The sequence below is a fragment of the Conger conger genome, chromosome 5 (genome assembly GCF_963514075.1).
Source record: "Conger conger chromosome 5, fConCon1.1, whole genome shotgun sequence".
NCBI lineage: Eukaryota > Metazoa > Chordata > Actinopteri > Anguilliformes > Congridae > Conger > Conger conger.
Genome location: NC_083764.1, coordinates 44,004,041 through 44,028,630, shown reverse-complemented (window position 1 = coordinate 44,028,630; position 24,590 = coordinate 44,004,041). Strand labels below are relative to the sequence as shown.

Here is a 24,590-nt window from a genome sequence, read left to right as displayed (position 1 = left end):
AGGCTCATGATGACCTTGCTCCAGTCAGAGAATCTGTGTTCAAAATGAACATGTCAGCTCAAAGGGACAACATTTTATCTTATTTTGTTCATATTGTAATGATACAGATACTGGTACCAATACTTGTTATCTTACTGATACCAATAGTAATATGAATACCAATGCCTACAGTACAATATTGTGTTACAAATCAAGATAAAAGCTGCAAATGAAAACATCCACTGTGTTTTTGGCTGTGGGTGTAAAACAGAGCAGTGGAACGTCAAAGCACATTTAGTTAACATCCTCTAGCATCTGTGCCTGTTGAGAGGTTGATAAACAGTATAAAATTTTAATAAAATTCCTGTCGAACCGGACCTTGGTGCAAACCTCTCCATTTGTTTCCACATCTACCGTAATATCCACAAATGCCATACCACATTCTATCATATCTAATATACAATACATACACTCACTTTATTAGGTAGACATGTACACCAGTTTGTTCATTCAAATGTTTAACCAGCTAATCATGTGGCAGAAACTAAATGCACACAAGCATTCAGACATGGTCAAGAGGTTCATCTGTTTTTCAGATGTCAGAATGGGGATGTGACCTGTGGAATAATTGTTGGTGCCGGACAGGGCGGTTTGAGAATCTCAGAAGCTGCTGATCTCCTGGGATTTTCATGCACAACAGTCTCTAGAGTTTGCAGAGAATGGAGTGAAAAACCAAAAACATCCAGTGAGCAGCAGTTCTGTCGGCAAAAACGTGTTGTTAATGAGAGAGGTTAGAGGAGAAGGGCCAGGCTGGTCAAAGCTGACAGGAATGTGGCAGAAATGCAAATAAACACACATTACAACAGTGGTATGCAGAATAACATCTCTGAACAAACAAACCGTGTCAAACCTCTAAGTGGATAGGCTACAGCAACAGAAGACTTAATTAGTCTAAAAAATAAGCCTAATAAATCCCAAATAAAGTGCTCACAGTGTATTAATGCAACTGTTGAACATCAGAAAGAAAGAAACATGACATTTCTATGTCTTTTGTTGTGTAGATTCTATATTTATATTATTTTTCATCATTCAACAGCTACTGTATAACACAATTTCCTTGAATGACCAACTTCTCTGTTATGTGTGTCAAGTGAAGAAATTAAGTGCAAACAACCCAAATCTCTGCAGATTTGGTTTAATGGTGTCCCGTTTCTGCATTTTCAAGTAAGTCAGCAATTTGAATATCTATTTTTAACCATGCTTTTTCACAACAACAGTAGGTAATGAAAATTACAAGGCGATCCGGGTTCTGCTATAAATATTCTGGACAGAGCCTTAGTCAGGATCTGGAAGTTTCTGTCAGCCATGTGTGTGAATGAGTTCATTTCCTCGCTACTGGGCTGCCTATATCACACATACACCCCTAATACTACAGATAGCAGCAGCCTACTTTACATTACTCACAGACTTCTCACAGTTAGTCTGGCTGCTTCAAGCTTAGTTTCCAGACACGGTTCCAATCACATCGTGAAAAAATCGAAAACTGCAATTTTCTTGTATATGCAGGGCACCGTACAATGCGCTCATCTAGCTCAAGGATGTTCATTCTCAAGAGAAAGCAAACCCAGAGAGAGAGTTTGGTTTGACATGTCAAGCATTTATTGAGCATTCTTGTAAGGTCCATGCACCTGAGGCAAGCTCGGTTCGTTCGACCAAACGCTATCCGTGGATTCCGACTTCAAATACTTCCCTACGGACTACAGAGACCACGGAAAATCTCTTATGAGGGAAAGAGGAAAGAAAAATCTTTTTCAGAGAGTGAAAATAACCTGCTTGTGAATATCTGGTAATCAATAACAGCAATTTTTTGCTCTGAACGCTATGGCGTTTCTCATCAGCGCGTGCGTAAAGGAAAGACGATGGCCAGGGCTGGTTCTCACGGCGAGTGTCCGGCTCTTTGTTCCTGTCGTCGCCCTCCCCCCCCCCCCCCCCCCGCGCATCCCGCGCCATCTCACCTGGAGCCCTCACAGAAACGTCAGAGGCTTATTTCACAGAGCAACGAGGAATCCTGGGAAAAGCTCGCACTTCCACCGCGCTGCCGCACTAAGGCGCCGCTATACAAAGGTGCGATTACACCGTTAAATTAAATGGGTTTTAAGCCAATTTGGCTCCATTAAGTAGCTATAAAATTAAATAGAGAGAAAATAACTGTCACAATGGTTCACAGTTGAGTTTGTGAGTGTGTGTGTGTGTGTGTGTGTGTGTGTGTGTGTGTGGGTGGGTGTGCGTGTGTATGTATATTCATGCGTGTGTGTGTGTGTGTGTATGCATGCATGCCTGTGTATCTCTATGTGTGTGTGTGTGTGTGTGTGTGTGTGTATATACGTGTGTGTGTGTGCTTGTGGCTGTATATATGTGTGTGGCAGAAGTACTGGTGCCACACATATCGACCTTTCCGTCCCACATCACAGAAGAGGGATTTGTTTACACACAAGTGTTTACATATTTATAACTGATGAACCTATTTAGTTCCCCAAATTCCTCCGATTTCTTTGGCTCCTGTTCTTTTCCTGTACTGCTGGGAAATGGCACATAGACAGAAAAACAGGCACTGCTTACCCCAGACGCTGGGTATGCTGTCCAGCCCAATTCTGCAGTGGCTGTGCGGGTGTCCATCACCGTTTCTGTACAGGTCAAAGAGAAAAACACAGTTACACATTTGTAACAGTTTTGAGTTACATATGGTGCCATCGCTGACAAACTGTCAATGCCCTCAGATCACTGATCATTTACTTTTAAATACAATAAAGGGAGAAATGTGGAGGCCTCACTCCAAGGCTATGCCTTTTTAACATTCAGCATATAACATAGCCTCTTTAACACAGCCAAACAAATAGCATATATAAATAGAATACAATGAAGTAACATCAATCAATGATGTTGTTTATTTTCATGCCTGAAAGAGTGAGCGAATGTAGATATACTTTCATTTATCATTAACGAAGTAATAGCCTGAGGTTAATGAAGTATTTGAGGTTTGAATATAAAATCTTTTGTAATAAAGGATATTTGACAAACAAATGAACAAAATGCATTTTACTACTCAGGAGCAGTGTTTGTACTGTCATTCACTGTTCCAGATTTAAAAGTGTTTGATCAAAAAATCACATCTATGCTTTTCAGAATAAGCTAATTAAAAACAAAAACCACAGGTTGTGAAATGTGTCTTTGCATAAAGCTTCTATATCAAGCTCACTGGGTTGTGAATTACCATATTTTGTAATCCAGCCTGGAAAGTATAACTGACGTCCAAAGTATTTCACCGTCAATAGCTTACATGCTCTACAGAGCAGGCAACTATCAGAACGAGTCAGGCATTGTCAATTTGCAAGCTTAGAGTTGGTGCATTTTGTATTTGCATGCAACATTGCATGAAAACTAGAATACGTGCAAAAATAAATATTTTTTACATTTTCTCACTTCTCACTACATTTTAAAAAATAGCCTTCTGGGAAATACTTAGCTACGGCACACTTGTCTGTAGACAAGAAAAAATAATACCCAGCAATACTATGGTAAATATGACCACAGCTGTGATTAGAAATTTGTTTATTTTCATTAAAATCAATAAAGAGCATCAAGTGGTTCAACTGGTTCAACAAGAGTCCGGAGGTGGAAAGTTGGGGGTGAGAAGTCGCACTATTTCTTTATTTTTTTTATTTTTTTTATTACATCATATACAAGACACACAACAAACCAATACAGATAGCAGCAGCACTGAGTTATGTCTGCCCTATTTAACAAAGAAAAAAGGACAAACTGGCCATCAAGTTACACTATTTCCATTGGAGAAGCACTGGGTCTTATATGTCATTTGATAGTACAAACTGAACTGCAAGATCCTACAGCACAGGTAGGAGGGCTCTACCCCTACATACACACAGTAATTGAATTCCTTATTAGACATAATGAATGCAGGCAAACATGCGCTAGATCTACTGGGACAATTAATAACGGATCAAACCGGGGCGTGAAGCTGAGACAGAACAGGAACCAGAGACATCGTGGCCATTCAAACCCCAGGGGTTAAACTCATGCAAGTTGAGTGGATCTTTAAACTTGTATTCACACACTTCTGTCCAAAATAAGCCCTTTCATAGCGCAGGCTGCTGTCCTGTCCAACAGCTAACCCACAAACCACTTTTGCAAAGTGGGTACATATTTGTCAGCAGACTGCCAGAGAAAATTCTTTCCCTTTTAACCACTGAATGATTTCTGTAGTAGGCTATGTCATTCATGTGATCTCTCCCACAAATTCATTGCCATTGTGCCCGGTTGTATCTTAGAGTGTGCTTTTTCATCTGTGTGCAGACAAAATTACACTGCACAAAACCTATTGCCGTATAACATATGAGACAACAAATGGACTCACAAATATAGAAAAGACCCTTGAAACATGAAAACTTCTTGAGACAGTGGTGACCAGATATATTTGTGCTGCTGAAATGCAACACCTAAAACCCCTAATTACTGGGTGACTAGACATTTTTGTGTGACAACACATGTTTGTGTTGAAGTTAATCATTCCAATTAAGATGATTGGCCTTAATGGAAAACATAACAAAACATCCAGTAGCACGACATAATGTAGCGTAAGATAACATATTCACCGTGCTGTCATTGCAGGCAAAAAGACTGAAATATTTTAGCAGCCTTGCTCTGTCTTTGAAGCAAAATGCTTTCACAAAATTTATGGAACAGCTGTCTTTTACTACTGTCAGTTTACATAAAAAACGCTTTTAAAAAAGATGTCCCTCTCACATTTCTAGTCACAAAAGCAGCACGTCCCCAATATTAATTCCCAGTTCCCCACACACAAACAGGCATGTGTATGCACAGGCACACTCCACCCCCACACACACAAACACACATGTGAATACACATACACACACACACACACACACACACACACACACACACACTAAATGAAGCATAATAAACCCTGATAGGTTCATAATAACAGACTATCCTCCAGCGCCCATCACCTTTCGACAAACCCCAAGTTTATGAGAACTTTTTTCAAAATGATTATTTTCACTACTTTCACTCCCCTCTGTCTTCAAAGCTGTACCACATTCATATTCATGAGGTAATGTTTCAGGTAAAAGTCTCGGAGGGTGAGGGAAAGGGCACCTCGCCCCGAGTCTCCCCGTTCCCTCTCTGACATCAGCGAAATGATGGCCGTGGCGTGGCCTCGCAGGAATCGGCGCGGACAGTTTGATTAATATTTGCAGACCTGGCATACCGGAGGGAGGAAAGCAGATATTGTTCTAAGCATGAAAGGAGCGAACTTCAGATCCAAAATGGATGCCTTTCAAACGGCTCTCCGGGTGCCCCGGCAGGACGGCGGTGGGGCGCTGGGAGACTGGGACGATATCGCTCGCTAATGGAAAGGTTATCTTATTCGGAGTTGGTGAGCGGCTCTAACTTTAAATCTCACCACTTGGGCAGTCTGTGCGGCAGCACAGTCCCTCAGTCTCCGAGGTCATTTCTGTTTGGCCAGGTTTGGGATAACAGAACTCGATTGGCCCATTCAGATGCAGATTCCAGCCCAAATACAGGCTTTACTGCAGCAGATGGTTCCCCGGTCCCGTTCACAGCACAGCCCAAATCAGCCCCATACATAAAGTTGCATTGTATAAAAACGTATAAAACTGTCATTTCTCCATAGTAAAACCAAAATGTATTAAAAAAGTAATAAAAATGTTATAAAAGGTGAGAATCTGCACTTTAACCACTTTTAAGATTTGGGTTACAAATCTAAAAATGTGGAGTACAGAGCCAAATCAAGATAAAATAAATCTTTATGGTGGCCACTGCATAGTATATGAAAGTGCTGGCCAGCAGCAGTCATGTTAGTGGTTGTTTCTGCGATCCCTCCCTGTCTTTACTGTCCTGTTCACACAGACAATTATCACAGTTTACTTAATGTGTTTACGAAAGTCACGCTCTTTCTGTGTTCATATAAACATACGTGAAATGTACATGACCGTCATGAGAACGACACGCTGGATAAACACAGGCAAGGGCTTCCATTTTATAACGTTTCAGACACCTGTCTCTGTTCTGTCAGTAAATCGTTCATGTGGAAGGGACTTACTTTCTGCAAGAGCGGGTCTTATTACCCACGTCCAAACTGATCGATGTGTGTTTAGCTGTGGTTTGTACAGGTAAGTCTCGTTTCTTATATAAAAACAGAAGACGGCACACACATCTGAGTCCCTTCGTGTCACTTCCTTGGCATACAGACCACACCCTTATGATCCTTTGTGTTTGTCTCTTGCTCTACAGTCAGCTGATTGGGCATGTCCATCCGGACTAGCCTAAAGCACGGTTTAAAATGGCATGCGTGTGGGTCTAACGCTCAAAGGAAATATTGGGCAATGGCTTGCAAATATCAGAGAAAGGGTAAAACACAGATAACACCTTCATGTTCCGATGGCAACCGTGTCAGGCAACCCCCACCCACCCCACGCCAACAGAGCACGCTACACCCCCCGAACCCCCACCTCCAAAGCCACTCCCAACCACAGCCTAGCAGCCGCACCAGAGAACCAATTAAATAGGAAAAAAAAAAGTGAATCTCGCTCCGAAAGGATCAATATTTAATGGTAGGCCATTTCAGTGAAGAGGACTGCATTAAACATTGATGGATCCCAGACCCCCAGGATCAATATTTCTCCTCTTCACACAATTACGCACCAGCGACCGGAGGCACACCGCGTCACGTCAACACACCTGGACACGGAGACCGCGGGCGCGAGGCTTCGGCCGGACGGAAAAACAACAACAAAGAGAAGCCCGAGAAATTATATCCTTACCTCCCCCCACCCCGCAGGGCCGGTCTGACACCGCGGCTCGACGACACGCGAATGGTGGAAAATGGCCGATTTCTCACATAGTTCCGGCTTTCCTTCGGCGCAATGAAACGCACGGAGAAACGCAGCTGGATCCAACGAGTCCGACTTTCGATAATGCCGATAAGCTAAAGCCTGGACGGCCTTCTTCGAAACGGCTAACAGCACAACACACGCACCGTATAGATAATAGCTTTCTTTTTCCCCGCGCCACTACGGCATTCGTTCAAAAGAAATATCCTCCGTGATTTGATTTTGCACAGGCATCACTTGAAACTCCCAAGATCCTGTTTTCAAATTATCTTAAAATGATTTTCCATTCATGGGGGGGTTGGGGAGGGGGGTGGGGGGCCAGAGGCCAAGTGGGAGAGACAGAGAGAGTGCGAACGAAAGAGAAATCAGAGGGATTTGAGTGCGCGCTAAGCAATTACTGTGGAGTGATGAGGTCCTAACAGCATGCTAAGCCTTGCATTTTAATATGATCTCAAATCATAGAGGAGATAAAAAAACTGTTTTGTATTTAGGTATTAATTCAATGTCTTCTGAGGGAATACACAAACATGCAGGGTAAACAATTTTATGATTTTAGAGGGCATGTGGAGATCTATCTGCGCAACTGAATAGCACCTGGGGAGCAGCTTGCACTCCTGGAATTCTGGGAAATAGATTGTGTAAGCCATGGTGCACACTTGCACACCTCTGATAGGCCGTAGCCAGGTGACAATGCTCAAAGATATCATGAAGATGAGGCAGCCCAACCTTGCTCAGAGACATTGTAACGTCAGAGAAAACATGTGGGCGGCAATCCTAACATAAAAACCATAAACATGCACCAAGGCACTTTGACCATGAAGAAACCCTATTCAGAGACACAATGAACACAAGCCAACCATGCTCAGAGACACAGTGAACACAAGCTGACTGTGCTCGTGCTCGAAGATGCCCTCAACACAGTACTGGTCATAGCTTCAGGAAGGAGGGAATTCTTTATCTCATCATATTGTGACTCCAGCGATCATTTGACAACTAAAATGCACAACAAATGTACCAAAACTAAGCATTATTGTGCATTGTAATTGTTTATGTACCTCATATTATAACTAGGAACATCCCTGTCATTCAAATGCTCAATTTCACCAAAAAATATCCTGAATCATATTTTCGTAGACCATTTGTTGTCACACAGGACAAAAACTAGTTGCATGCTGTTCTTCAAAATGTAGAAGAGATTGCTTCTTCATTTTCTGCAATTTGGCTACTAGAAGTGAATCAATATGCACTGGAGCCTTTTGAAATTGCCTTAAAACCTACTGTTTTCCAGTAACAGCCATGAAAATCAATTATTTTACACAGACCTTTAGGCAGTGTGATCTAATACACGGTCATAGGTCACATGCTGTTAAATCCATTAACCTGTGGTGCTTAACCCCCTTAATTGCTGCTTGCAGCTATACTTGTATCTTTTGTTTAAGCGATTAAGCTTGTATGAATGCCACACAAATGGTCCAATTCATGTGTTTTACCCTTATATTAATGAAAGAAGACAGTGTAGTGTTTTGGAAATGCATAGTTACACATCCACATGATTCCCAGCAGTTTGTCCTTGCTTGGTGCATTTTTTATGCATTTCTTTTGCAGATTTGAAATAGTTTTTTCCCCTCCAGCCTATGTGTTGTGTGAAAAAAGGACATTGAATATAGTGGGTTTGTGTTACATTTTCACTGTAATTAATGTCAAAATGTCAGGCGTGACAACCCTATACTCACGGTAGGATAAGAGGCCTGCAAACAGGGCTGTCCTTAACTATAAAACATGCATCAGAGAATAACGGGCCCCCTCCAAAAAAAAAAAAAAACCTGCTTATGCGAAAATTAATCTTAGATGGAAAGAGATTGTGAAATGTGGTCTATAGGGGGAAGCAGGACCAAAGCTATTCTGAGACAGTAGCAGATGATCCAGGCCTCCCCCCCCGCCAGGGAAATCAGTGGTGTGAACATGTGAGTCAAGCACCTTGGTGAGATGCACAGCGAGGGGAAAAAAAAAAACCCTGTGATGGTTACGGTTGGCCACCTGAGATATGCCAACACCCACAGCTCCCATCTCCCAGAGGCAGATTATATGACAGATGCCTGAAGAAGCTGGTCCATCTGGGGGAGCGTTAAAAGGGGGGGAGAAAGGGGTGGGAAAGAAAGGAATGCAGAGCGAGAGAGGGATGGAGAGTCAGTGAGGGAGGTAAAGAAAAAACAGTGTACAAAAGAGCAGTGGAACAAGGAAGAAAGGAAAAGAGAGCATCCCTAATGTGTTCTGTGTGGGTGGGAGTGTAGCATAATGGTTAGGGAAACAGGCTTTCAGCTCCAAGGTAGCAGGTTTGATTCCCAGGGGGCAGAATGCCCTTGTACCTTGAGCTAGGTACTTGCTTTGGAAAATGTAGTACTGTCAGAACGCATTATATGCAGTCTGAACGCTGTCTGAACGCATTATATGCCAATAATGCAAGCTGTGAAAATTGGATGATCAACCAATGGGCGGCCTGTAGCGTAGTGGTTAAGGTAAATGACTGGGACACGCAAGGTCGGTGGTTCTAATCCTGGGGTAGCCACAATAAGATCCGCACAGCCGTTGGGCCCTTGAGCAAGGCCCTTAACCCTGCATTGCTCCAGGGGGAGGATTGTCTCCTGCTTAGTCTAATCAACTGTACGTTGCTCTGGATAAGAGCATCTGCCAAATGCCAATAATGTAATGTAATGTAACCATGTCTGCTAACATATAAACTGAAAATGTTTATATGTAGGATATGCATATAAATATACCACCCTATGATATGTAGGGTGCTAGCAGATGTGATGTTACCCCAGGTTGACTTGTGAGGGGACAGAGAAGGCTTCTCCTTCCCATACTTACTGACTGAATACTTGTTTATAATACAGTAGAACTTGCAGGAAACATAGCCACAGACAACAGATAAGCCGAAAAAATGGAATTTGGTTTTACATAGTGCCTGTAAAACCAAAAACAACGGCACATAAGGCCAAAAGGTTGTGAGATGCTTTAGCTTGGATCTAATCAATATTTTTTCCTTTACTTTGACATGCTAACAATTCCAAATATTGTTTTCTTCCTTCACAGCAACAAGCTGGTGAGCTCATTTTCAAGTGATTGCTGAACTCACTGTAGCCTATGTGAAGGGAAAAAAGGATAGCTAATTATTTGCCAGTCAAAATTGAGGACAAATATTGATTTAGTCCAGGCCACTGTCTTCATGTTACTATTTAATCTAGTGATGCCTGGTACATGTGGTAGATTCCATTCATTGATTTTTATTGATTACAATTCTGTGTGTAACACAATAATCCCATTAATGCATTCAGCATAGCCTGGAAACTAGAATACCCAGAGGAAACGCACATGGATATGGGAATAATATGCAAACTCCACACAGAGAGGCCTCACAGCAGGTCATACCTGGGTCAAATATGAATCCAAAAATGTGTGTTTTGGATTGAAATACCTGAGCTCGATTGATCTTCTCTGGTGCAATTGAGCCAACCAAGAGGATCAGAACGTGGTGTTTGCGCTTTTTGAGGGTATTTCACTGGTTCCAATAAACCAGACAAGCTCAGTCAATCATAGAAACGTATTTGAAACCAAAACTATTCTGTATCTGGCCAAGATCAGCGACTGGGACCTGAACCCAGGCCCTTCTTGCAGCAAGGCAAGAGAGCTATCCACTGCTCCACCAGTAGGCATCTCCACCCTGGCCCTGAAGTGCTGGTGAAAGATAGCTGGACACGGTGTGACTCACTCAGAGCCACTAGATTCTTAATTTCTTTATTACTTATTACAAGAACAAGTACCAGGGGCAGGAAAGGATTGCATTTGCTCATCCCACTACAGGTGTTGGCTGTTTGAAAATGAATGTATGTCAGACCAAGACTGTCAGGCTACAAAACGCCCTAATTCTATGAGACGGAACGGCGAACAGGGAGATAGAAGGATGGCGCAAAGATAATAATCTACAGCTCAAGATGAGTAACACAAATGACCTTGCTGACATCCGCAGACAGAAGTGCCCCCCCCTAGTCACTGGAACTGAATGATCTTTGGGAACAGTGGAGTCCTTGACATTTCTTGGGGTGGCTATTTTTAGCGCTTTCAAGTGGCAGGCAAAGTGAACCAGCAAAACTTTGGTCATAAAAAAATAGCAGAAAAGGTTATACTTTCAGGAGCAGGGAAAGACATTTGGTATCACACAAAAGGCAATGTCCCAGTTCCACATGGCTGTTATCACGAATGTCCTCACTTTCTCTATTACTGTGAGCTATGGAAATACCACACGACACAAAGGAAGCAATTTAGAGGCAGCTGCTGAAAAGGTGGCCAAACTTGTTACAGTACCTGTGATTTAGCCCACCAGCTCCAAATCAAAGGCAAAGCCATTCAAATTATTCCAACAAGTCACACCCAACAAAATCCAAACTATGCGCCATCTCTCAGTGAAATCCCATAAAATTAAGCACATTTCCTGAAACTAACGTGATGCTGTTTGGATTTCGGACTCCCAGTAGACAACCAGTGCCTCCCTGTAGAACGCTGAATGTGTTTTTAATTTACATACCGAAGACTGTACAGGACAACATTGTATGGCACAGTACTGCACTGTATAATATTATATTGTTTCGAGAATTTCTAGGCAATTATTTTTATGCTTCAACAGCAATGTGACCAGCCACCAAGACAAATTCAAAGTAACGTCTGTTGAAGTGCTATTTTAGGTATGAGCCATTGAAATAATGATTATCATCAATAATCAATAACAACAACCATTCTTCATCTGCATCATCTTTTGTTCTCATTGTTACGGTTATTATTACTAATATTATTATTATTTTTACACCAAAGTTACCAGCAGCCAAACTACACTGGAGCCTGTTTTCACTCTCATTACAAAAGCAGCCCAGCTTCCAATTAGTCTGCACCTCCTACTTACCCCACAGATCTCTCACTTGACTGGTCTAGAAAGATCAGCAGGTTTCCAAAGTTGCTTTTAATGAAGCCACTTTTAGCATTCATTGTCCAGACGGTCTGGTCCTTAACCTAGCGGTTTCTACAGTCTCAGTAAAATTATGGCACTCCAAAGACACACACTCAGTCCGCAGGTACATTTATTTCCTGCATTTCACCCTAAAAGGTACATACTAATGAGACAAGGCGAGGAATCGTTGAGGACAAGGTAAAAGTGAGAAAAAAATATGCAAACATTTTTTTCATGTGCCTTTGTGAAGTGCGAACTGAAGCACATTCCCCAATGGCGGATTACTGTGAGGGAGGTAGACATCCTGTCAATCACTGGGCATTATGTACAGCACCGCCACAAGCACGTCTCACACTCCCTCACAAATAGGTTATTGGATCTGATGTAGACCAATCAATCTGTGAATCCACCAAGAATACAAGATAAAAAGGTTGAGTAATACATCCACTCAGTAAGCACTTTATTAGGTATTTATAACTTATTTTTTTGACTTATTGGTCTTCTGCTGCTGTAGCCTATCCACTTAGAGGTTTGACATTACTGTGTTCAGTTACTGTCACCTTCCTATCAGCTTCGACCAGTCTGGCGCTGTTTCGACCTCCTCTGACCTCTCTCATAAACAGCATGTTTTTACCTGCAGAGCTGCTGCTCACCGGATGTTTCTTGTTTTTCCGCACCATTCTCTGCAAATTCTAGAGACTGTTGTTTGTGAGAATCCCAGGACATCAGCCATTTCTGAGATACTCAAACCACCCTGCCTGGCACCAACAATCATTCCACGGTCAAAGTCACTTTGATCACATTTTCACCCTATTCTGACATTTGGTCTGAAACACAACTGAACCTCTTGACCACGTCTGCATGCTTTTATACATTTAGTTGCTGCTACATGATTGGCTGATTAAATATTTGCAGAGTGTAGTAGAATCTCCACTATGACCACACCTTCACAATGCGCATACTGTAGACTAACTGAACAGTATGAGAGCTTTGATTCCACTCGTTCCGTAGGAGAGCAGGGACGTTATCCTCCATGGATTCACACAGAACACAGCAGCTGTGGACGTGAATGTTTGTGAGCTTTGGGAATTCACTATTCCAATAGCGTTCCTTCATTTACCGTGAGACCAGAGGGAGCAATCAGAACCCACTGTTCCCCCAGCACATACCTACACACACATACAGTATATACACACACACACTCTCTCACATACACACCCTCACATACTGTACCTACAGTCACATATACTCTCTCAATCATACAAACCCACCACATGCACACACACTTACATATAAAAAATGCACACACATAGTTACACACACAGGCACTATCTACACTCTCTCACATGTTGAGGTTGAGTTGGTGATTTAAACATTAAATAAAAGTTCAAGCAATTACAAAAACCTTACTGATATGAGGTACTAAAATACCCTGGCCAAGTACCACTTCTGCCATCAAAGATACAAAGCAAAGTATCCTTATCAAGAACAGACTCAGTCACTACAGCTTGAAAATGGCTTCCAAAAGAACAAAGCCTATGTTGTAAGAGGTGCACGTTCTCCACCACATGAAAATAAAAATATTAACAATATTCACATTCCCCCTGCAAAAAAAATGAATGAACAAAAATGTTTTATTCACAGAGATACAGGGACCATCACTGGCTGCCCAATATGTTACAGATTACCATATTCTGAGGGACACTAATTGTTATATTACTAATTATGTAAATTACTCGCTATGAAAATGTCACAGCGTCGGCTAGACATGCCTATAAATCATGTCTGGTCTGATCTAATAAAGAAAAAAAACAGAGAGAAGAGTGTTTTCAACATACTCTTTTATGTTACTTGACATTTCTTGCTTTTGTTTTACTTGCTTTCATTTACTTCAATATTTTATGTTGTGTGTACAGTCCTTATCATTGTAAATTATTAACTTCGTATTTTCTTTTTTCATTTTGCCATATCGTATTTCTGTCTCCTCTGTGTATGTACAGCAAATGCTTTGGCAATACCAATCTATGTCATGACAATAAAGCAAATTGGAAATGAGATTGAAACTGGAGAGAAGGAGAGAGAGAAAAAAAGGCTTTTTTTCCCCCCAACCTTCAGTCTGTGTTTGTACCAGAGGTTTAAGAGCACTACTGACACAGAGGCACAAGCAGGACTTTCTTATCTAACCTGCACTAACGGCATTAATTCAATAATTATTCACATGGGAGAAAATGAGCGTCACCTCTGTCCCTAGATACACACAAGCAGTAATTTTGCTGTAAAACTTTTTCTATGTAACCCCTGGGCAGTAATAGTAATTACTGCCTGTACCCTGAATCTCCACTCCTTCCTCAGCAACATTTTTCACCCATTCTTTTAGCAGACGTGTGGAATTCTTGAGGTACATTTTACCAACCATCAGTCCAGTGGATCCAATCTGCTTTCCTCCAGGCAAACATACCTGGGCTGGTTCCAAGTCCCTGACTGCCAGCAGTGTACTGCCTCCAAACAGGTCCATATCTAATCTCTTATTAAGAAACCTTTTCCGGACCTATTGTGGAGCAACAGTGCCGCATTCAACCAATACTACAACTCAGTATTACAACTTCTTCATTCAAAATGGTTGACAGATAGAAAAGGTCTCATACATGGACAGAGTTACAGTGTCACATGCAAAATGTGGAGTAACATCTGTGTCCTCATTTTAGTTCCGTTGACCAAATCAGTCAACCAGCCACAGTAGTTCACACACAAACATTAATGATATCCACAGTATAGATAACAAATCCAGTCTTCTGACAGTATACAACTAATGAGTTCACCATTACATGTGACCCTGGGGATCATCTGGTCTAGTAGTTAAGAGCCCAGCCATCATAATATGTACACAGCAGTACATAAAATCAGGATAGAGACAGAACATGACAGCGCATTAGCTCCAACATTACATTTCAGCCAAATATAGACTAATAACTGAATTATGAGGCCAGAGGAAAACCATGTCACTATAGCTCATAATCAGACTTAGCCCTGCAGGACTGCTGAAGCCATTTCTTTACAAGATCCGGCTTATTTCCTCTCCACAGCATCAGGAAACTGGCTGGAGTGCACAGGGACCATGTCATTCCTTAATGTTTTATAGGAAGGGAAGAATTATCTGGAGGTGGAATGGATGGGATCAGGGGATGGGTGTTTCAGTCAAACGAAGCCAAAAGGGTATAACAATTAGGGCCGGTTTCACGGACAGAGATTAAGGTCAGTACTGAACTAATAGGCCTAGGTTTTGTGGGGAGAATCTCCATTCAAAATTGAATTTTGTCTAGGACTAGGCTTAAACTGTCTGCAAAACTGGCTCTAAAAAGTTTCAATGAGAGCTCCGATTTTCATTATTGCCTCAGTAGTCTCGGAAGTCCAGCAGAGAAGACAAGGTAAACAAGAGAAGACTAGGTAAGTGTTACATAAACCATACCCAGTGAGAAAGCAACAGAGAGAGAGAGAGGCAGAAGAATGAAAAAAGGTGGAGCGACAGGGAACCCAAGACAGAAAGATGTAAAGAAATGTAAGGAATGGTAGAGAGAGAGAGATATTGAAAAACTGAGGTGGAGGGTGCTTTTCTGAGGCACTAATGCACATAACTCTGAAGACATCTCCCCTGCAGAGCTGACATACTTATTTCCCCGGTTTTCTTGTCCAGGACACATCCTCCCCATTAGGACCCTGAGTACATCAGGCTGGTGACATGCCGCACACGTCCCCCCCACAGATATCGATGCTGGAGACGTTCGGCCGGTCACCCAAGGGTCAACATGTCCGCCTCTTCATTTCCCTCCCCGGCAGGGGGAAAAAGCAATATCTCTGACCCAGGGGACTGAGGTTGCAGTCTCAGGCCAAACACTGTTATCATACTCCTGACCTCAATCAGTCCACCCCAATGTCAGGACGTAAATTGGACTTGGAAGTTGTACAACTAGAAGTTCTGAGACACGGTGGCAGCTTTACTCGGTGAAAAACACAAGCAGTTGCTAACATCGTGTGGAGAGAGGAGCTAATCCCAGCCCAGCTCTAACATCTCAACTTTGCCGCTGCCAAGCAACACCACAAGCCATGGAATCCAGCCAGGATGGAATGTATCTTTCTGGACTCAAAGAGGAATCAATAAAAGCAGTTTTATTGATCCGTGTTGCACCGGGGTTATCGGGTGCATTGGAGATTGTTGAAACTGTACGGTGAAAGTCTAAGCAGTGACTACCAGGGGTGGAGCCTGAGCAATCGGAGTGAAATTGTACTGGATTCACACACAAACACGGTGCCGTTCTAACCTTGCAACAGAGCCTGGAACTGTGGCATGTCACAGAGCTAAAAATGGAAAGTTGAAAGCATCAGTTTTTAGAGCCTCATTTTCCAGGAAAGCGGACAAAGGAAAGCGAGCAGATCTAAAAGTGAGCAGGTTCCACAGCGAGCGATGGAACCCGGGCTTTAATAACTGTGGATCCGGTCAAGTTAATATCCAATAACATTCAATTATCGCTATGGATTTCATGGGCTGGCAGTCGGCGGAATCTCGCGCGGCACTTGACGGAAAGCGCTTCTTCCGTTTAACAGTCCTGCTCAGGTGTTTGAGATTCAATCATAAAACCAAAGGTTTCCCCGGGAGGTCCTCCGCATGCGAAGCGACCGCTTCCTTGCAAATGGAAATGTGACAAAACAGTTTAAAACTCACGGTCCCCCCGCAAGGCTATGTAATTAACAATTTCAGCCGCCACGCATGGACAAGAGCCATTAAAGGTACTACCCAGCATGCACTTCTGTTCCCAGTGCCCCCGCCCCAGGCGCAGGATCAACGGGTGTGAAAAAGGAGTGCGTCAGGCCCAACCCCCCACCCCCCCCCTCCGGAGGGACACGAGAAGGCCAGAGCCTCTCCACATGCTGTCTTCTGGTAACCAGCTCATTAGCCACTGCCACCCTCCCCCCTCCCCCCAAAGAAAACCACTAGCCTGCTCCTCCGATAGAAAGATTATGCCTTATACGTCATTAATAATAACAACGCTACACAGGCAAAGCCCCCTCTCCACTTAAATCCATGCTGGCCCCTCTTGATACGGTACACACACAGTGGGTCACACGTGCCTCCCTTATTAAAAAGAAAAAGATCTCAAAGATAAATGTTGCTGTGCAAGGGTGTATTTTCCATTGGCTATTTTGTAGTGGCAGAGCTTGAATCAACAATAGCAGGGTTGAAAACTGCAAACCCCCCCCCCCCCCCCATCCCTCCGTTACCGTGTCCACCAGCCAACCTCCCCCCACCCCGCCACAGCCTGCAGCTGTCTACTGTACACAGCTTCTAAATGCCAAGAAACTCCTGCGCGTATATTTTCTACAGAGACGTGTTCCACAACTACGTACTTAGCGTACCATTAGTCTGTTTGTCAGAGGACATACTCAACATGCAATACGTTTGCTAGATTAGGGCTTTTCGACGAGTGCTCTAAGGAAGTAGAGTACATCTGATCACACACGAGATCGATCGGATGAACCAGCCGAAGCTGTGTTCACCATTACAAAGGAGGTTGTACGGTATCTGTACATCACCGAAGGCTACGTATAGGCAGCGCAGAACTGTACTCGGTCAGCCCTGGAAGAGAGAGCTTCACTGACACACCTCAAGGTGAGAGTAAAGAGGAGCGTGAGCCAAAAAACAAAAATAAACCAAAAGCCGAACATTTCTGGGTAGCACTTTTGACTGCGAGCAGGATTTGGAGGCTGTTGGTCTTCTGAGATTGTAACGCAGAGGAGAAAAGCAAGCTCAAGTTTCCTTCGCCTGCATCACCCAAAAATCCACAAATGAAACAAGATTTCGATTTGTGCAACCTGCTCCCAGCAACGTCTTCTACCAGCTTCTGCTGTCTAATGTTTTTTCTCTGATACCAGGGAGAGTTTGACCTTTTTGTTAACTTTGACCATCTACCACGGGTTCAGGAGAATACTTAATAGATTCAAAATAGTTTATAATTATTTAAATACTCAATACATATTCAATATGTATAATACTAAATGATGTTCAATATCCAATAAGGTTACCATTATATTAGATCAGAATTCAAACCACAGTCATGAAGGAGAGCATTAAAGCCCTGCAGAAAATAACAGATTGTTATGTGTTAATCTCAATCTTTTATCAAATTGAAATGCAAATACCAATTATCAATACACTTACCTGACCCTCTATTCAAGGAAATTGTGATTATGTGCTACACAGCAGTGAATATCCGCCATCCCCTACACACACACACACACACACACACTATACAATTACACATGTACACACTCTAGCACAAACAGGACAGCATCCTCAAACATTTGGATCGATAACTATGTTTCTGGTTCAAATCCCATGATAAGCATTATCGTATTCCAGAGTAACCTACTAAACCGATTTGGCTGAATTAATACATAGCGTTAGATAAATAGAAATAGAAAATGTGTACAAATGTAAGCCAGGCATGAGCATCTGCCAAGAAAACAAATAACGCAATGCACCGCAAGCTGCCCTACCAACACAGCACGAAACATCATTAACAGAGGGAGGAAGCAAAACATCTGTATTTTAGTTCACCGGTTAAATTTTAGATTTCTGTGCTCCAATGCATGCTGGAATTGACACTATTTTTCTCCCTTGAGAGCTTCTGTGGGAGACGTGAGCTTTGCACAATAAATACACTGAGACGTTTTCCTGTTTCCTGTCTGGCATCATATTTGTAATAAAGCCAGACCTACTGTCAGGCTCTCATTTGTGGTAATGATGCAACCAGCTCATAGTGTGAGCTAAAAGGCCCGCCTTGCCACATCATCCTCAGCAACCGATAGGATGAGTCAAAAAACTGAGGCAATGTTCGGATCAGAGCAGAAACATAAACTCCACCCATTGAGATTGGATGGTAAAAGTGGTAACATGCTAATGCTAGGCTACCAGCATTAATTTAACCAGTTACTGACATCTCTCATAAAAAATAAAAAAACAACATTCAACCATGTCGTTATACACATTGGATTTATAAAGTGGATATTACGGCCCTCTGACAATATGCAACTTGCAGTATGCAACTTATTTGGAATGAAGTGAATGTTTGGAATATTTTGGTGTGTCTAGAAGCAATGGTGTGTGTCTGTGTGTGTGTGTGAGAGAGAGAGAGCATGTATATTGGTGTGTATATTTGTGTGTGTGTTACGACCCAACATCCAGCCCTGCTGATAGCTGTATCATGAATGGCTTCTCGAATTAAAATGGGAATCCAACCCAGGTGTGCTTATTTTGTGCATGTAAACATTTGTGCATACTGGTGCGGAGACATGCATGTGTGCGTACAGACTTGTGTGTGTGCATGCAAGCATGGGTGTGTGCGTATGCATACTTGCGTGCATACAAGGGTGGGTGTACTTGTGTGTGGATTTGCAGAGACTCAAATAAAAAATATTGAAATTTAAATAACAAAAGGGAACGGGACCACCAGATACTCTCATTCCAGGGCCAGGCAGAAGATAACAGCCTCACCAACCAACTGGGACTCAGAGGCAGCACGCTCCCTCGGGCCAACACTTACCCACATAATGTCCCTGGCTTGTCCTGTCTGTGTGTGTGTGTGTGTGTGTGTGTGTGGGGGTGTGTGTGCGCTCCATCTGTGTGTATGTATGTGTTTGCGTGTGTGTGAGCGTGTGTGTGCTCCATCTCTGTGTGTGTGTGTGGGGGTCTGTGTGTATGCGCTCATGTGGGTCTGTGTGTGTGCCTGCATGTGTGTGTGTGTGTCCACTCCATCTGTGCATGTGTGCGTGCGTGTGTTTGTGTGTGTGCGTGGGTGTGCATGTGTGTGCTCCATCTGTGTTGGGGGGGTGGGGTGGGGGGGATCTGCGTGTGTGCGCATGTGGGTGTGTGGCAGGCATTTGGGTGTGTGCGTGCGGGTGTATATATGTGTGCGTCTGCTCCTTCTGTGCATGTATGTGCGTGTTTGTGAACTTGCGTGTGAGTGTGTGTGTGTGGGTGACCATCGCTTGTTTTCTGATAAGCGCTATGACAGACATCACACTGACAGATTTGCACGCCTTACAGCTCTCTAGACTCATTCAGTTGCAGATTCCACCGTTCACACGCTTCCTTACTGCCTCTTTAACTGTACAGTCAACCCTCCCTTACAATAACAAACAGCGCACAGACCCAAAATGGCCTCCGTAATGCAGCGGGTCACGACCAGAGAGAGCTGTTAAAGTACAAGATGCGCCTTTTTCTGTCCAACTTTAACAAGCCCATGATGCTCCGCTTTGCTTGCCAACAAAAGTATGAACATCCCACACTTCACACACAAGCATGCGCTGACCCACTTTCCAAAATGACTCAGCATCGCTGCGTTCTCAGTGTTCTTCCCACACCTGAGGAACAGCCATCAGAGCGCAGTGTTCCCAGCCCCCTCGGGCTGCCCTGACGGCATCGCACATCACAGCTAATGTCTTAATGTCACAGCCTTTAGCTTAGCACCTGCTCGTAGCTCAATATTATTTGCCCACAGGTGATCATTCTTTCGAAGAAAAAAGCATTACCTTGTATTACCTGGCAATTACCTTATAAGTATAACCTAAATAAGTATATTATATAAGTATTACCATGGTAATTCAGTAATGCTTTATTTTACAGCATGTTAATGGACTTGTATTTACTTGTATACAGTTACTTGTGTAATTATTGGGTAACTACTTTGATTTCAGTGGTATAATACTATGAACCAAAGTTGGTAAGTACTATATGTAGGTAATATGTAAATGCAGTCATAGTAGTACTTATCTCTGAAATCAAAATAGTTACCTAATAAGTAGGCCTACCTGATATCTACCCAGTAAATACTAGGAAATTGCCAGGCTGTAATATAAAGCATTACTAGTAATTCTCTTCCAGAGAGATGTGGTTGGTTCAAGGAGTCAATGACCAATCAATGCTGAGCCAAAACCACAGAACCACACAACATGCAGCTTGCTCCTGTTCCTGACCTGTGTCGGACACAGAAGCCAATCCGGTGATGACTTCCTGATAGACATCGGTAGCATCGGTGCAGTACTGCGTTTGTGTGTTTGTGTACTGCGCTAATTAGTGAATATGTAAGTTTGTTGTGTGTATTTACAATACATCTGTATGTAAGCGTATGTTTGAAGGAGTGAGCATACACAGTACTACGTGCGCTGTATGTAAATGTATGTGTGTGTGTTTGTGATTGTGTATGCGCATGTGTGTGCTTGTGTGTTTGTTCGTTGATGTCTGTGTGCATGTGTGTGTCTGCGTGTACATGTACTCATTATATATCAATCACACTCAAGTTATTTTTTTAAAGAAGCCAAAATGAGTGGCATGTTTATTCTTTGTGAGTGCCAGCTCTCTCTTTGGCACATCACTGCAGTCCTTATGGGAATCTGATGGGCAGGCGACAGCAGCTCTAAAAAACTGAGCTTCAGTCAAAATGTTCTCAGGGCTGTACCTCACTGGCAAGGGTTCCTATCTGACAATGTTCATTAAAAGTGTACAGCCACATCTTATCACACCCCTGATAAGGCTCTCAGCCAGTAGGAGCAGCCTCCTAAGAGTACCACACACCAGTGAGAGGGGTGAACAGAGCAGGCCATATATGGCAACTGTCACATGAATAAGTAAAGGTTTTGTAGCTGAAACACAATATTTCAGTTCATGAACATATTTTAGTTTCAAAGCATAATGGTTAAAGTTATTGGGAGCCTGTAGCCTCGTGGCTAAGGAACATGACTGGGACCCGGAAGGTTGATGGCTCAAACCTCGGTGTAGCCACGATAAGATCAAGGCCCTTAACCCAGGGGATTGTTCCCTGTTTAGTCTAAGCAACTGTAAGTCGCTTTGGATAAAAGCACTGGCTAAATAACAAATTATTATAATTTAATTATCAATTATTATAAATTATTATTATTATTATTATTATTATTATTATTCAGTGCAGAACGATTGATTAATTTGCCATTTAAACCTGTGACCAAAACATTGGTAGAGAATGAAGGGGGATGAAGTAAACAACGGTTAAACCATCTTTCCTGAGCACGCATGCAAAACCACCACACGGATTTGCTCAGAATCAAGAAATTCAGCAACAATCACGCGCAACCAGCATTATACTAATTGACACCAGCAATTTTCATCATGCAGCGCATTCACAAATCTTGTAATTTTTCCCCTATTACAGAGAACAGCACGCAGCATTGTGTTCTGAGCCAGAGCCCGAGCCAGATTGAACGACTTAACGTTTAATCCTTTATTAATGGGGGAGTAAAGGGTAAATTATTCCCCAGGTAATTCAGACACTTAGGGCTCATGTAATTGGACTGCAATTTTATCCAATCACAAATAAATCACTTTGATTGTTTGGATTAAAGCATATGCTGCTGGATATAAGGTTGGATATACAATCAAGTATATGAAGTGGCATTAAATATAAATTAACAGCAAAATGGACATGCTTTACAGTATAAATACATTCTCAGATTTCTTTCTCGCATGTCATTTCTTTGTAATACCAAGGTCTTTTTAATGCACAAAAAACAGCAGGTTTTGAATGCAAATTCTAAAATAGGGGCACAATCGACAGGCCCTGATTGGCAATTCATCTCTAATCAGCATGTACACTTGTCATGACTAAGAGTGTGGAACATGAAGCGGCCAGAAGCACATCATACAGTAGTATGTCACCTACAAAGGCAACTTGCAAAGACCACGGAATCCAAAATTTGTAACTACACACAATCTTTTACTTAAAGCTGTTTCATCCACTGCTATTTAAAGCACTGTGTTGAGTGAGTGTGAAGGCATACACACACAGACACACAGACACAGACACACACACACTATACACACACTATACACACATACACACATACACACATACACGCATACACGCATACACGCATACACGCATACACGCATACGCACACACACATACACATACACACACACACTATACACACACTATACACAGTACTGAAAGATCACCGGCTCCTTCCTGTACTCACTAGCCTGGATCAAATCAACATTTTGTCCTTAACTGTCACTAGCAGTTAAATGCAAACATAACTATTTTCCTTTGTATTGAAGTAATCACAAATATGAACCCACCAAACTGACGGAAAATGTACGCTCGTATTTAACTGTAATAACGGAATCCGGGACAGTCTCATAGTTAAGTGTAAGCTACACCTATGAAGTCTGTCTAGTATTCTCTAATGAAAACACTGCCATTGTCACTGATACTGCAAAACGAAATATGGGAAAGTCCACCCCACACTTATCTGAAATTTGTAAATTCACTCTTGGCGCCTGTTAAATCAACATTACAGCTTGACAATTTAAGAGCGGTTTGCAAATAGCTCATTTTCCACCATTAACATAATTTTTTCAAGGTCTGAAAAGAGCCACAGACTCAATTAACAAGCACTAATAATGGAAGAACCTTATCTCTACCCTCCATGCCAACAGTCATGAAAAACAATGAGAAAAGACAAATGGGTATTACCCATCAAGGTAGAATCATTACATTTGAACAGTGTTTAATATCACTTGTCCTGTATCTACATTCTACAAAGTATAAAGTTATAACATACGTAGCTTCCTTTCCTATGAATTTGCACATTATGGAAGGTCCCAAGAATTACAGTACTGATTTATGAAACATGACATACTTTGACGCTCAGTGCACAAAATATATTCCTCATGTTTCTAATTTGACTTCAGAGTGGATGACAGGGTGGCGTAACTGCTGTCAAATATCGAGTGAACCCAACGCCAAGCCACAACTGTAACTCATACCCATTACTACCACCCACCAGCAACCTCACCCCACCCCCCTCCTCTCTCTCACACACACACACACACACACACACGTCCATATGCTCACGCACACACAGACACGTTCCAGTCTTCATTCCAGGAGTAATGGTCTCTTTATACATTCTCCCTGTGCTGCTATATCTGTTAGCTCTGGACATAATTAAAGTCTCCAGTGGGGTCAAGGCTAGCCCTCTAGGGGTCTGCTCCATCTGCACACAGATGTTTCTGGAAGAAAAACAGGACACGGGGTTTGAAGGGGGACCTTTTCTTGCAGTTAATTGCCACACGCTCTATAATTGGCCTGGATGGTATTGCAAGATGGATTACAGGCGTGGCACTTAGACGGCAGTCCGTGCAGCAGTGACCCCGTGGGGACTCTGTACCTTCGCCCAACCAGCAGAGGAGAAAGGAAACAGACCGCCACAGAAAATAATAACGTTTTCTATATGAACTCAAAACACAACTGAGAAAAGGACAGGATCGCCATAACAGTGAAACTTCAGTAAAAAAAAGACATTTCTTTACACTTCAGCCTACTCTTTGAACAAACAGAATCACTCTCTGAGATAATACAGAAATCGTAATTACTGGTAAGTTGCTTCCTTTCTGGAGCAGATAAAGGATGAAAGGGATCGGATGAAGTGCCCCAGTTGCTGTGGGACGGGTAATGACGGGTATCATCTCTATTTCCTCTCCTTCCACCATCCCATTTTCCAACTCAGTATGAAATAGTAACTAGACTGGATTATGGTTCACTGGATTGAGCTGCAGTGCCCTATAAACTAGC

The 24,590-nt window shown here is 42.5% G+C and overlaps 1 protein-coding gene across 1 annotated transcript in view; it reads right to left on the bottom strand.

Annotated features, from left to right (window-relative positions):
- LOC133127998 (ephrin type-B receptor 1) overlaps window positions 1-24,590 on the bottom strand; it is a 164,171-nt gene that overhangs the window by 107,590 nt on the left and 31,991 nt on the right. Inside the window, exon 2 of the mRNA XM_061241173.1 lies at window positions 2,599-2,663. Coding sequence (XP_061097157.1) covers window positions 2,599-2,663 — 65 coding nt within the window. The remainder of the gene's footprint in view (window positions 1-2,598; window positions 2,664-24,590) is intronic.